At 41.1% G+C, this 12,840-nt stretch overlaps 1 protein-coding gene across 1 annotated transcript in view; it reads right to left on the bottom strand.

The window, feature by feature from the left end:
• GSS (glutathione synthetase) overlaps positions 1 to 12,840 on the bottom strand; it is a 33,899-nt gene that overhangs the window by 16,922 nt on the left and 4,137 nt on the right. The window contains exons 2-6 of the mRNA XM_077170607.1: positions 12,408 to 12,542; positions 7,590 to 7,735; positions 2,496 to 2,571; positions 2,062 to 2,201; positions 1,344 to 1,460 (exon numbers count right to left, since the gene is read on the bottom strand). Coding sequence (XP_077026722.1) covers positions 1,344 to 1,460; positions 2,062 to 2,201; positions 2,496 to 2,571; positions 7,590 to 7,735; positions 12,408 to 12,536 — 608 coding nt within the window. The 5' untranslated portion in view covers positions 12,537 to 12,542. The remainder of the gene's footprint in view (positions 1 to 1,343; positions 1,461 to 2,061; positions 2,202 to 2,495; positions 2,572 to 7,589; positions 7,736 to 12,407; positions 12,543 to 12,840) is intronic.

The following is a 12,840-nucleotide window of genomic DNA, read 5'->3' as shown; positions in this document are numbered from 1 at the left end:
AGAAGAAAAAAAAGAAAGCAGTTTAGAGGGCTGGGGGAAAGGAGCAATGAGGAGTTAGTTATTGCTTAATGGGTAGAGGTAGAGTTTTCTGTTTGGGATGATGAAAATGTTCTGGAAATAGATAGCAGTGATGATTACACAAATTGTAAATGCACTTAATGTCACTGAATTGAACACCTGAAAATGGTTAATATAAATTTTATGTTTGGTGAATTTTACCACATATAAACACAAAAGGCAGGTTATGGGGGGAGCTGGACTCTGAGTTCTGCCACCAACTTACATCTTCTTTTTTTTTTACATTTTGTCCAGAGTGGTAATTATTATTTCTGGATTTTTAGAGGATGTTTTATATATATATATATATACACATAACTCAGTATTCAGAGATAAAAATGAAGGTGATCAGGTCAGGATTCAGAACACAGGGGTAAAGGAGATATTGTGTATTATTTTAGAACCTCACCTACTCTTTTTTTTTTTTTAACCAACTTACTTCTTGACCTTTAACAAATCATTTCACTTTCTGAATCTCAATTTCCTCATCTGTAAAACGGGGGAGATGAATGGTTCTTATCTCAGAGTCTTTGTTATAAGGATTCAACAAAACCCTGCAGTTCCAATAAATGATCATTAATTGTCAACTCTTAATGTTCTATTAACATCATAGTTACTGTCAGTATAGTGGTCCCTTGCTTATCCAGAAGTCACTTACCTAACAACTTCACACATCTGGAAGATGGCTGAGAAATAGGAAGGAAGCACGAATGCTTCTAGGTAGTCAAAACACCCATCATAAACTTCCCCAAATCAAAGCTCATCCATTTAGTTGTCAGAGCTCTCATGCTCTTCAGACACAATCAAAACAATCCTGATAATCTACTTTCCAAACTACAGCACATCAGGAAGGAGGTATGAAGATGGGGGTGGAAGATTCCAAATTCAAGCACACTGACAGCAGTAAAAAGAAAGAGTTGACAGCAGGGAAGCGGACAGAAAAGACAAGAGAACTAAGGACATGAATGAGAATTCAAAGCTTGGCAGTCTGGGGAAATTTGTGTAGGGCAAACAGCTTCCCATGCCTCTCTAATCCTAGGGAGCATCTCTGCATAACAGCAAGATACCGTCACATAATGATGACCTGCAACCAACAAGAAAAGGTTAAATTATGGTCAGCATTAAGGAAGCCCAAAACGCCATTAAAATAATTTTGGCACTTAAAGGTATAAGCTTCCACTCTTAGAAAAATTCCTTAATTCTCTAAAAAGGCAAATAAGAAGTTGCTATATTTATTAGTGCTGAATCCAAAGCAGGATTCTGCTATCACTTCTTCACCCCCTTACTTGGCTGAGCCATAGAGCTCCCAGGCTTTGGCAATCCCCAGGGCCAGTCCCTTGCTGGGGTTATTAGGCAGGATCTTGGCAGCTTCTTTGGTCTTATTCAGGACACTGAGAACATGTCTGTTGGAAGAAAGATGGCTGTTCAGTAATTGGACAGACATAGGAATATCACTCTGACAATCCCCTGAGCAATAAAAAACTTCTTACCATCACACTCCTGTAGAATCTACTACAGGCTGGAATATGCTCAGCCTTAACTCTCACCCCTCGAACACATGCCCAGAGAAGTTGTCACCTCACCCCAGCCTCCCAAGGAGCTGCAGCTCCTTCACCCTGGGCCCCCAAAGAGATATCTGGAATTATAATAATGACTGAAGCTTATCTGCTGGCTAGAAATGGATGCTACTAGGTCCCAGCCCTCAGATGAGAAGCCCTTATATACCTCCCTACCTTGGATTCGGGCTTCCTTTCAGGCTTTCACATATGCTAAGGTCTTACTCTACTTCTGGAACACTAACTTACACAAAGAGGGGTAGGACGAGATGAGCCCTGAGGCCCCTTCTCTCCTTGACATGCCAAAGGCCTCCTTACTAGTGGAAACTGTTCTGTAGGTGGAAATATGTTACCTGGGGCCCAGGAAGGTATGGTCAGAGTTGGAGATCCCAGGCCCAGGCCAGGCTGTCATCCCACAAGTGTTCCCAGGGCTGCCCAAGGGACCCACCGGTGCACAGCTGGGGTCCGGGAGGCCAGGCCCCCAAAGCTGGCAGAGATGGTGTTGATTTCAATCTGTTTCAGGGCTGGGGAGCCATCTGCACTGTGCTGGAACATGTAGTCGGAACGGTTCAGGCCCAGGAACACGGTCTGTAGGGGGAAACTGCAGGCTGAGGACGTCTGCCCAGGGGCTGACTCCCAGGGCCTGGCCGTGGAGCAGACAGATATGAAGAGACTAGAGGCGCGGCGAAAACTCCCAAACCCAGGGAGATCATTCTTCTGGTCATCCCAGGATTGGACACTGACGCACAAATCCAGTGGTGACCAGTGAAAGGCAGACAGACTCCCATGAGCTCAGGACCTGGGTCAAATTCTTCTGCTAAAAAACAAAAAAAGGAGATGGGAGGGGCAGGTCCCAGACAGGGGTGTGCGGGGAGTGGTTACCTGGGCAACGCCCTCTTTCAGGACTTGCTTGTGGATGTCAAAGAGACGAGCAGTAAAATCATCTCTTTTGATAGTGCTGGAGGAGGAAACAGAGAGCGTTTTCTAGACTACTCTGGACCTTAAAGATCAGGAGTCCCACTCATCCATCGACTCCTGAATCTTCTCTTGCTAAAACTGAAACACCCAGGAATGGTAGAGAACAGTGGTTAAGGTGGCCTGAATTCAGATTCCAGCTCTTCTACCCACTACTAGGTGACCTCAGAGTCATTTCTGCGTCTCAGTTTGCTCGTCTATAAAATAAAGAGAAAAATAATTGTACTGATACCACAGCGTTGTGTAAAGATTAAATGAGGTATTACATAAAAAGAATTGAATGCAGTCTCTGGGCTCAAGAGGAACTTGTCAATGACATATGATGTAACTATTCTATACTTGAACAGCCCTGATTGTTGGGCAACCTTTCTGGTGACTAACTTTTTTTTTTTTTTTTTTAATCCTGTAGATAGTCTTTAATTGGGGATGGATACATTTTTATATTGGGTATCACATTTTTTCTTTGAAATTGAAGAAAAGCATCAGTGATGACATAAATTGCTGCCTGTGGATCCAGATAACACTTACACTGTTTATCCATACAATGTTAAGTAATATTTTTGTTCACCAAGTAAATAGCAATAAAAAGGATTCAAAGAGACCTATGGCACTGCTAAAGGGCTGGATCTCTGAGATAATTTTTTTTTTCTTAAAATAGAGAAAAGAAAACTCTTACAGGATCAAATAATATTTATCTTTTTATGTTTAGGTGTTTTTAGGGTGAAGGGTTCCTATGAGGAAATTAAAGCAGACACATCTGTGGTTACTTTTTTTTTTTTTTTTACTTTTGTTTTACTTGTTATCATTTCTTTATCAATTTGTAATAGTTCTACTTTTATGCCACATACTTAGTAGAACAACAGGTGCTCAGTCTTTGCGCTTTCTGACCTAGAATGAGTGAAGTCCATTTTAGAGGAATTAGTAAAACTTTACCCAGTAAAATTTCTGCTGGACTTTGTGTGAGGATAAGTGAAAGTTTTCAGCACAGGGAAGAATGTAGTTGAAACTTTGAGTGTTTCAGTTTACCAAGGTGAAACTAGACAGAGAAATTAAGACTAAAATTACAAGCCTTGATGCATAATTTACATTTTCATTGGAAAACACTTAATTTTTTTTAGTTTTGTTTTACCTGGAAAGAATGCAAATGTGCATGTTGTGAGGGTGCAAGGTACAATTTTAGATCAGGCAAGGCCTCACTTAGATGCTATCTAAGTGGAGAACATAAATGCCAGAAGCATACATTAAAATCGACTGATCCACAAGAAGAAAATTATAGACCTTTTGCTTTTAAGTTTCATCTCTTCCTTCAAAAATATTTCTTTTTCTTTAGGTGTTACAGTGTACATAATATATTAAGACAGTAATACAAATTGTGTACAATTTTTGAATGAATAAAATATAAATATACTAAGGTGTATCCTTTTCTTACATAGATGCATAGTAAAAAAAGGTGAGAACCATCTCGACTAAAGATAAAAATCCACTGTGGAATATATTTACAATGTTCAGTACAGTGATAACAGAGGTGATTAGCTGAGGGTGACCTTTGAATGTCCTATCCTCTGATGTGGCTAAACTCTCTCCCCCAACAGTGGTGACTAACATTAACTCCTTATTGTTTCCCCTATATCCTGGGACCTCCAAGGACAAGTCTTCTCCTCTTCCCCTATGACAGCCTTCCAAGATGAAAAGACAGCAGTTATACCCTGTGCCCCCCAAGATTTTTTCCAACCAAAGCTAAATATCCTGTTTTGTTTTGTTTTTTAACTTTTTATTTTGAAATACTTTCAAACTTACAGGATACTTTTAAAATAACACAAACTCCATACAGAGAACTCCAAAATACCCCTACCCCCCTAGAAACCCAGATCCACCAATTTTAACATGTTGCCACATTTGCTATATTTATCTATCTATCTATCATCTATCTATCTATCATCTATCTGTCCATCTGTCTATCCATCAATCTATTTACTGAACACTTGAGTGTAGGTCATATACATCATGCTCCCTGAACACTTAATATTGCCATGAACATTTCCTAAGAACAAGGACCTTCCTTTATGTAAGTGTAGTTACCAAGTTCAAGAAATTTAACATTGATGTGAAGTCTACAGTCTACATCTCAGTTTGTTCATATGTCCCAATAATGTCTCTTTGAGTCTTTTCTCCTTTCTTGCTAGATCCCATCCAGCATCATATACTGCATTTAATTAATTAGCATTATCTCTTTAGTTGCTCTTTTTTGAAAATTGTGGTGACATATATACAACATACAACATATACAACATTACTTCCATTTCAACCACTCCCAAACATATTATTCAATGGGATTAATCACATTCACAGTATTGCAGCATTCACCACTGCCCATTACTGACACCTTCTCCTCTCCCCAAAGAGAAACCCTACACCAGTTATGCATTAACTCCCTATTCCCCCAACCCCACCCCTGGCAACCTGCGCTCTAACTTCTGTTTCAATGTGCTTGTATATTCTCCACTATTCTCTTTGTAGTTACCATGGGGCTTAAATTTAACATTCTACATCTTGAATAATCTTGTTTGCTTTGATGCCAAATTAACTTCAATAGTATACACAAACTACGTTCCTGCGCCCTCTGTCCCCCCACCTTTATGTGTAGCTCTTTTCACAAATTACATGCTCATACTTCATGAATTCAAAACCACTGATTTAACATTACATTTTATGTATATGCCTTTTAGATCCTGCTTGTTTTTTCCAACCATTTGTCATATGCTGTGATTTCCTCAAGGAAGCCTTCCCTATCTGGGTCAGATGTCCCTTCTGAGTGCTCTCATAGCACCGTGAACCTCTCCTTCATAACACTGATCACAGCTATAGTTTTCCATTTTATTTACGTGATGACTATGTCTTCTCTCCTACCTGACCATAAACGACATGAGGGTGGACCTTGTCTGTGCTGGGTCATCCTAGAGTGCTGCTATGACATAGGACATGTGGTAATGAAGCAACTGTAAGTCCCCAGTTTCCGACTGTCTGAAAGAGTTAACAGAAATTGCAAATCCCTTGTTTCTCACCTAGCTCCAAAGGGACTATTACAGAGCTGCAAACTCACCTGGCCAAAATTTCCCCTAAAGCCTCCAAACCTCCCCAAACCACTGAAACCTCCCCCAAATATAAAAGCTTGTAAAATTCTGGGCCCAAAGCAAATGGTTAGTTAATCATACGAAGCATATGGTCATAAAGATTATTAAGCATTTGCCCAAAGACAAATTTTAGGTATGTGACAATAAACCATGAATTTGTTAGCTATCTCCTCCTAGAACAAAGACGACACCTTGTATTCAAAGGTTACAATGGAAACCTGCTATCAAAAATACTTTCCTATAAAACAAGCTAGCCCACTCCACTCAGGTGTGCCCCTCCCTTGGGCACATCTGCATAAACCTCTCTCCCTTACTCTTTACTAAACTTTACTACTTATTCCAACTGGCCCTCTCATCCCTAAATTCTTTTAGTTTCAAGACTATTGAACCTGGATCGGGGTTCAGGTGGCACCATTGCCAGTAGGGCACCAGTCACAGTAGGTGCCATCCAATCTAGATTTCTGGAGCTTTGGAAAGAGGCACAGTGAGAAGGAGCCCATTTGTGTTGCTCTCAATAGCCAAGATGGATTTTCTCACCTGCTCAATCCAGGCTTGCCAGCTCACTTTGATACAAGGACCCTGTTACAATGCAGAAAGAGGAGCTAAGTAGCTCAGGGCTGCCCAGAAGTTCCTCTGCTCCGCAGTCAGTTCTCTCATGGGGTCTTTCCCAGCCCTTGGTGAGGAGGAAAGTAGTCCCCAGCTGGGCTTCAGTGTCCAGGCAACTGGTGATCCCTTTTCTCTTTGTTGTGGAGGTGTTTCACTTTGACCCCAGACTCTATGCTGCTGTGCTAACCCGTGTTCCCAGGACTCTCTTCTCTTGGGAGCTAGGGTTTGTGCATATGAAAGGGGAGGGAGGAGCAGGGATAGAAGGGGTTGCAGAGACAGGCTACAGGGAAGGTCATCCCACATAATCACAGCATTAGGGTAAAAGTCACAAGCCAGGCTGCTCATATTTCCTATAATCCAGAATCGTAGGGACAAAACTTGGGCCCAACCCAAGAAAAATCTTGGGGAAAGGTGATATGGGATTCCTACATTTATGACGAATTAGGTTTTTAGATGCAGGCCAATTGTTTTCAAACTTATTACCCATAATGATTTCTTTTCACATCCATCCTCAGACCAAGATGCTAATTTTTAAAAAGGTTTTGTCTCTAACAAAATAACTTGGTTTTCTTTTGGGAAATTAATTAAAGATGTGAAACCACCAAAGTATCAATATATAATTCTAGAATAAAGCAAAGAAATTTCCCTTGCCCCAGAGACTGAAGAAAGAAAAACAGAAAAAGATCCAGGGAGAAGAGACAGAGAGGATGGATGGAGTGAGCCATTTTAGGGGTTTTATTTCCTTGGGCCCTTGGTATGGCCCAGTCTGCATGCCATCACACTCAAGATGAGAGGCCTGAGATGGAGGTGGAGCGGGTGGTCACTGTTTAGGACAAGAAGTAGGAGATCTGACTTTGAACCCAATAACCATCCTTACTCTTTGTTTTCTATAAAACTGGGCTGACTTTTTCTAATTGCAAACGGAAATCTTCAAAGTAGTCTTCAAAGCAGGAGGTCATGAATCACAGAATCATAGAATGTCAGTGCTGAGAGGGACCCTAGATTTAAGCCAATCTTCCTATTTTATAGATGAAGAAACTGAGACAGCGAAGGAAAGGGATTTGGTTAAGGCCAGAGAAACAAGTGGTAGAGCCAGAATCAGAAGCTAGCTCTCCTGACTCCTAGTCCACTGTTTTTGTTTCTCCTCCCTGATCACCTGCCCCCACCTCCACTAAGCTTCCATAGCAAAACTTCCTGGTCCCCCAGTCTTCCAGTCCCTTGCTTCCACTTGCTCCCAACTCCCCTGAGCCCCAGCACCCAGTACCTGGCGAGAGTGTGCTCCAGGAAAGCAGTGTTCTGGCTGACAGCATCCACCAGGAGGTTGAAGTCCATCTGCACAGCATAGGCCTGCTCCAGCAGGGCACTGGGAACCAGTGAGGGGAAGAGTGTGAATGGGGCATAGCTCACCACCTGATCAAGGAGAGAGAGTCCAGGCAGGAGTAAAACACCTGTGAGTGGGTTGTCTTCCTGCATACATAACCCCATGGAAAGTTTGGCCTACATTTACTGAGAACATCAACTGCAGAATGGTGCTTATTCTTGGGAAGGGAGGGAGGGAGACAGGATGAGGAAGGTTTACAAACGGAGCTTCCAGACTCTGTATTGTTTGATCTCTTAACATTAAAAAAATCATTCAGAAAAATACTGGAGACATATTGCTAGAAACAGAAATAACAAGAAAACTTACTAAAGCATGGGTATATGCCCTACGAACAAAAACAAAATAAAACAAAATCACAAAAAAATTTTTGAGCATTTACTGTGTACAAGACACTGTTTAAAATACTTTTCATGGATTCATCATTTAACTCTATGAGGAAGAAACTATTACTATCTGCACTGAACAGATAAGGGAACTGAGACTCAGAGAGGTTACGTAATATGACCAAAGTTATATATAGCAGCGAAACTGGGATTGAACCAGGCTGGTTACTATACACACTCAAAAACATGCATACCTGAACACATGCACAGCTCCTACCCATTCGCTAGCTAAGCCCTGGCCCATCTCTGTGTCAGGAGCTCGCATTCCAGTCCCCTTCTCTTCTGGTTGGGAATGAAGGAGCGTCCTGCTGGTAGGGTTATAGAATAAGTGAACTCTTGGCCTCTTGAGTAGAAGCCAGTAGTGCTTCCCCCAATACTGGAGATGATTTAGGTTGCCAGGCGTCGAATTCAGTTGCATTTTAGGATTTTGGGACTTTGGCATAGCTGGAAAACCCAAAAGCCATCTACAATATTACACCTAGAAGGGGAAAACGTTTTCTGAAATTCCCCAACAACAAGTAAATTAGAACTTGGGTAAAAGATGATAAGATGACCTTGTGACTTGTATTATGAAGCATTCCTGAGTTTAACCTTGGAGTTTATATCAGTTCACATTATGGGAGCCTGAGTTTATAGGGTTAGAACTTGACATTTATATACCTATTTTAAAAGTATTACTGCTTTGGATAGATAACACAAATGGCACTTATAAATTTATTTTAAAATATTGTTTTGAACAGATCATCAAACATGTGATAATACAAATTCAAAAGGAACAGAAGGATATATAGTGAGAAGTATGTCTCACTCCCACCCTGTCCCCAGTCACCTAATTCTCTGCTCCCCAGAGGCAAATGATATACGAATATCTCATTTATCTTTCCAGACACCTTTATACTGAGGTATACATTTACATATCTCCTCTTTTTTTATTCACTCAGAAGCATATTATACATACATTGTTTTGTCCTTTCCTTTTTGAATATTTCATAGGTATTACCATAACAGTTCAAATAGAGCACTCTCATTCTTTTTAATGGCTACATAGTATTCTATTCTTTGGATATACCATAATGTATTTATCCTCCCTTCTACTGGTGAACATTTAGGTGGTTTCCTTTTCTCCTTCCCATGACAATCAACATTGCAATGAAAATCCTTGTATATACAACATTTTGTATATAAGAAGGTCTGGAGGATAAATTCCTAGAAGTGGAAATATCAGTTAATTAGGGCATATCTATTATAGCTTTTTGTAGCTAGTTCCCAAACTGCCCTTCTCAGCATCTTTTAAGATAAAACTGAGGAAGGGTATTTGTGAGAGGAAGGTTGATTCATCCCAAGTTTTTGATTTTGAGTGGGAATTATTGCAGATTATGCAAGGGATGACCTAATATCCTGAGTAGATGGGTGACGACTGCAGGGGCGTTTCCTTGGCTTTAAACTCAGAGGTCTGCCTCCCCCAACAAGTCCCATCTGGCCTGAAAAACTCCCAGAGATTTTTGGCTAAGACCTCTGCCTCTGTCCCCACTACTCATCAAGCCCACCTGAATGTGGCACCAATAGCATACAGCTTCCTCAGCTGTTCTCCACTGTTCACAGGATAAAGGCTGAAACACAGTCTTCTCACTTTTGTTAGAGATAAGAACAGGGAGTAATATTCTCCTACCATATGAAACTAGTACATACATGAAAATAAACATGCTGCTTCATAGTCAGGGGAACACTAGGGAGTGACAGGGATTGTGGCAAACAGAAGAACTCAAGTCTTATCTAAAGGGGGCAACCATAATTGCTGCCATGCAGGAAAGTGGGCCCAGGGTTACCAGATCAAATTTTTTTCAAGAAAAGGTGGAGAGCCAATTTTTTTAATCACCTTTTTCTTTTTTTCTTGACTCTGATATTTTAAAACACCCTAGTGAAGAACTATGAGCAATGCTTACATCTGGGGAGGGAAATGGAGTGGTTGGAGGAAAATGTCTTACTCTGTACTGAATAGCCTTTTGAGTTTTGTATCCTGTCTGTGAATTATTCATTCAAAAAATATACATTAACTCCCCAAACACTGAAGGAACCAAACATTCAGCCTGCACAGTGTCAGTTTGCAGCCCCAATTGACAGGATAAAGTTTATACTCCATCTCTGCCCTGCATCCAAAGTCTCTTGGCTTGCTGACTTTGGCCTGCCTTGTTTCCCTTATATCTACCTACATGGACCACTTTTCAACCGCATTCTCTTGAACATCTTTTGCCTTTTCCTACTTTTGGGTCTCTGCTATGCTGCTTCTATTCTCCTCTTGTCTTTTATTTTTTCTGCATGGGCAGGCACCGGGAATCGAACCTGGGTCCCTGGCATGGCAGGCGAAACTCAGCCTGCTGAGCCACCGTGGCCCACCCTCTCCTCTTGTCTTTTAAGGTCTAGTTCAAATATCACATCCCTGCTTAATCCTCTAGTCATAATGAATTGCTCCTTCTTGCAGGTGTTCTCTACCTGAGACAGGCAATTCAGTGCATGGTCTCAGGAGCTACGTTCACTGGGTTTTAACTCTGCCTCTGCCAATTACTCCACCATTTAGGTGACCGTGGGCAAGTTTCTTAACCTCTCTGTGCCTCATCTCTTTTGTGGTGAGGATTAAGTGAGTTTGTATATCCAAGTGTTTAGACTAGTGCCTGCCACATACTCAAGACATGGTAGCTAATATTGTGTATGTTTATGTTTCCTTAGAGAATGATGTTATTTAATTTTGTCTTGTAGTACATTCTCCAACTAGGTCATGCGCTTGAGACCAGGGACCGTGGCTGACTCACCTCTATGTCCTCAGTGCTTTCAATGGCCTGGCATAGAGCAGGCACCCAGTCAAGATTTGGAATGAAATCTCACACACACATGCACATACACTCCCTGTCTTTTCTCTAGATTGGGAATCTCATTGAAAACTACGCCTTTGCTTAGGGTCTGTTAATGTCCAGGAAATGTTGAACCTTCATACAACACCTGCCGATTAACAGGAGGAATAAAAGCTTGGGAGGGAAAATGTTTCATCTTGGGTTCAGACAAGGAGTTCACAAAATTTGTGAATCTATGGTTCACAATATAAGCAATTCTATTCCCAAGGCCAAAGGCAGATCAGCCTGCCTTCAGCTGGCAGCCACTCTCATCCACTCTGGCCCCAGTAAACACTTACTTAGTCTAGACTCTCCAAGTGATTCCACATTAGATTCTGGGTATCAGAGACAAAAGAGAATGTGGCTTGGTTAAAAAAAAATCACATTATGGATGGTCTTCAAGGTATACTATTAAGTTAAAAAAGTAAGATACAGGAGAATTTGTCTAGTATGCTTCTTTGGGTAAAAAGTGGGGAAAAGGAATATATATTGCTTATCATGAATACACAGTCTAGAAGGATATACAGAAGCTAAAACCTGGATTACCTTCAAGGAGAACTAGGTGGCTACGGATGTGAGAGGGAGGATTACTTTACATTGTAAACACTTGTACCCTCTGAATTATGGAACGTGAGAATGTCCTACCTAGTCACAAAACAAATGTTTTTAGTTTTTTGGTTTTTTTTCAAAGAATCATATTTTTAAAAAAGATGTGATTTGGAAAAAAAAAGATGTGGTTTGGACTCAGCAGCTCTACTTTTATGTATCAATCCTAGACAAATATTCACACAGGTGCCCTCACAGGCATGCACACAGATGTTTCCTGGGCACTCTTTTAATCATAAGAACATGAGAAATCACCTAAATAGTCAGTAGTAGAGGAGAATTAAATTATAGGACATCTACACATAGACTATTACACATCAGAATGAAGCTGACCCCAATGGAAGGAATTGGAAAGAGTTCCAAGACAGACTTAAATGAAAAACAAGTCATAGATTAATATGTATGATCCAATATATATTTAAAAATATATATATTTATATATACACAGAAAAAGACCTGGAAGAATATGCTACCAATCAATTATGAGAAGGTAGTGTGATGGGGGAGTGTGTCTTAATAGCTCACTGTGCAAAGTGCTTTCCATGAATAGCTCTCATTCTCCTACCAACCAATAAGAGTAGGCCCTATAATTATACCCACCCCCTTTTTAAAATTCCTTTTTTATCTATGTAAAAACTATAGCTGAGAGAGGTTAAGTAACTTGCTACATCACACTTCAAATCCCAGATTTAAATTTGATGACTACACCACGCTGCCTTTTACTTCATAAACTCCTAGAGCTAACTTTCAACTCTAGAAAAAATAAAAGCAATACGGTCCTTGTGCCAAAGGAACTGCTCTTAGTGTGGCTGGTGCAGTGGGCTTACATCTGAGGAGCTGGGCTCCTGTGAGGTCCTCATCAGCACTCCCTCGGCCAGGGCCCGGTCCACTGCCTGCCGGGCCAGTTCCTCCAGTAGCTGCTCATTCTGCAAGAGGCTGTCCCAGCTGGTGGCCATCTCAGCCTGCAAGACAGAGAAAGAGGAAGGCATGGTGACTAATGGTCCGGGGCTCAGTGAACACTGAAGGTGGCTGGTGTTCACCCCCAAAATGGCAGGACCCTAACCTCTGCTGGAGGGAACAGTGTGGTACCGGAGCATGAACACAAGCTGGTGCCAGCCCTTAACTTCCATGTGCACAAAACAGAAAGCTTGACAAAGTATTTCCATTATCACTCTCTTTTTCGATTTGTACTAACACAATGTCATTATTCTCATTTTAAAAGTAAGGAAGTAGAGGACGGGCCACGGTGGCTCAGCAGGC

This window comes from Tamandua tetradactyla, chromosome 1 (genome assembly GCF_023851605.1).
Source record: "Tamandua tetradactyla isolate mTamTet1 chromosome 1, mTamTet1.pri, whole genome shotgun sequence".
Classification (NCBI taxonomy): Eukaryota; Metazoa; Chordata; class Mammalia; order Pilosa; family Myrmecophagidae; genus Tamandua; species Tamandua tetradactyla.
The sequence above is the reverse complement of the archived record's forward strand: the minus strand, read 5'-3'. Positions and strand labels throughout refer to the sequence as shown.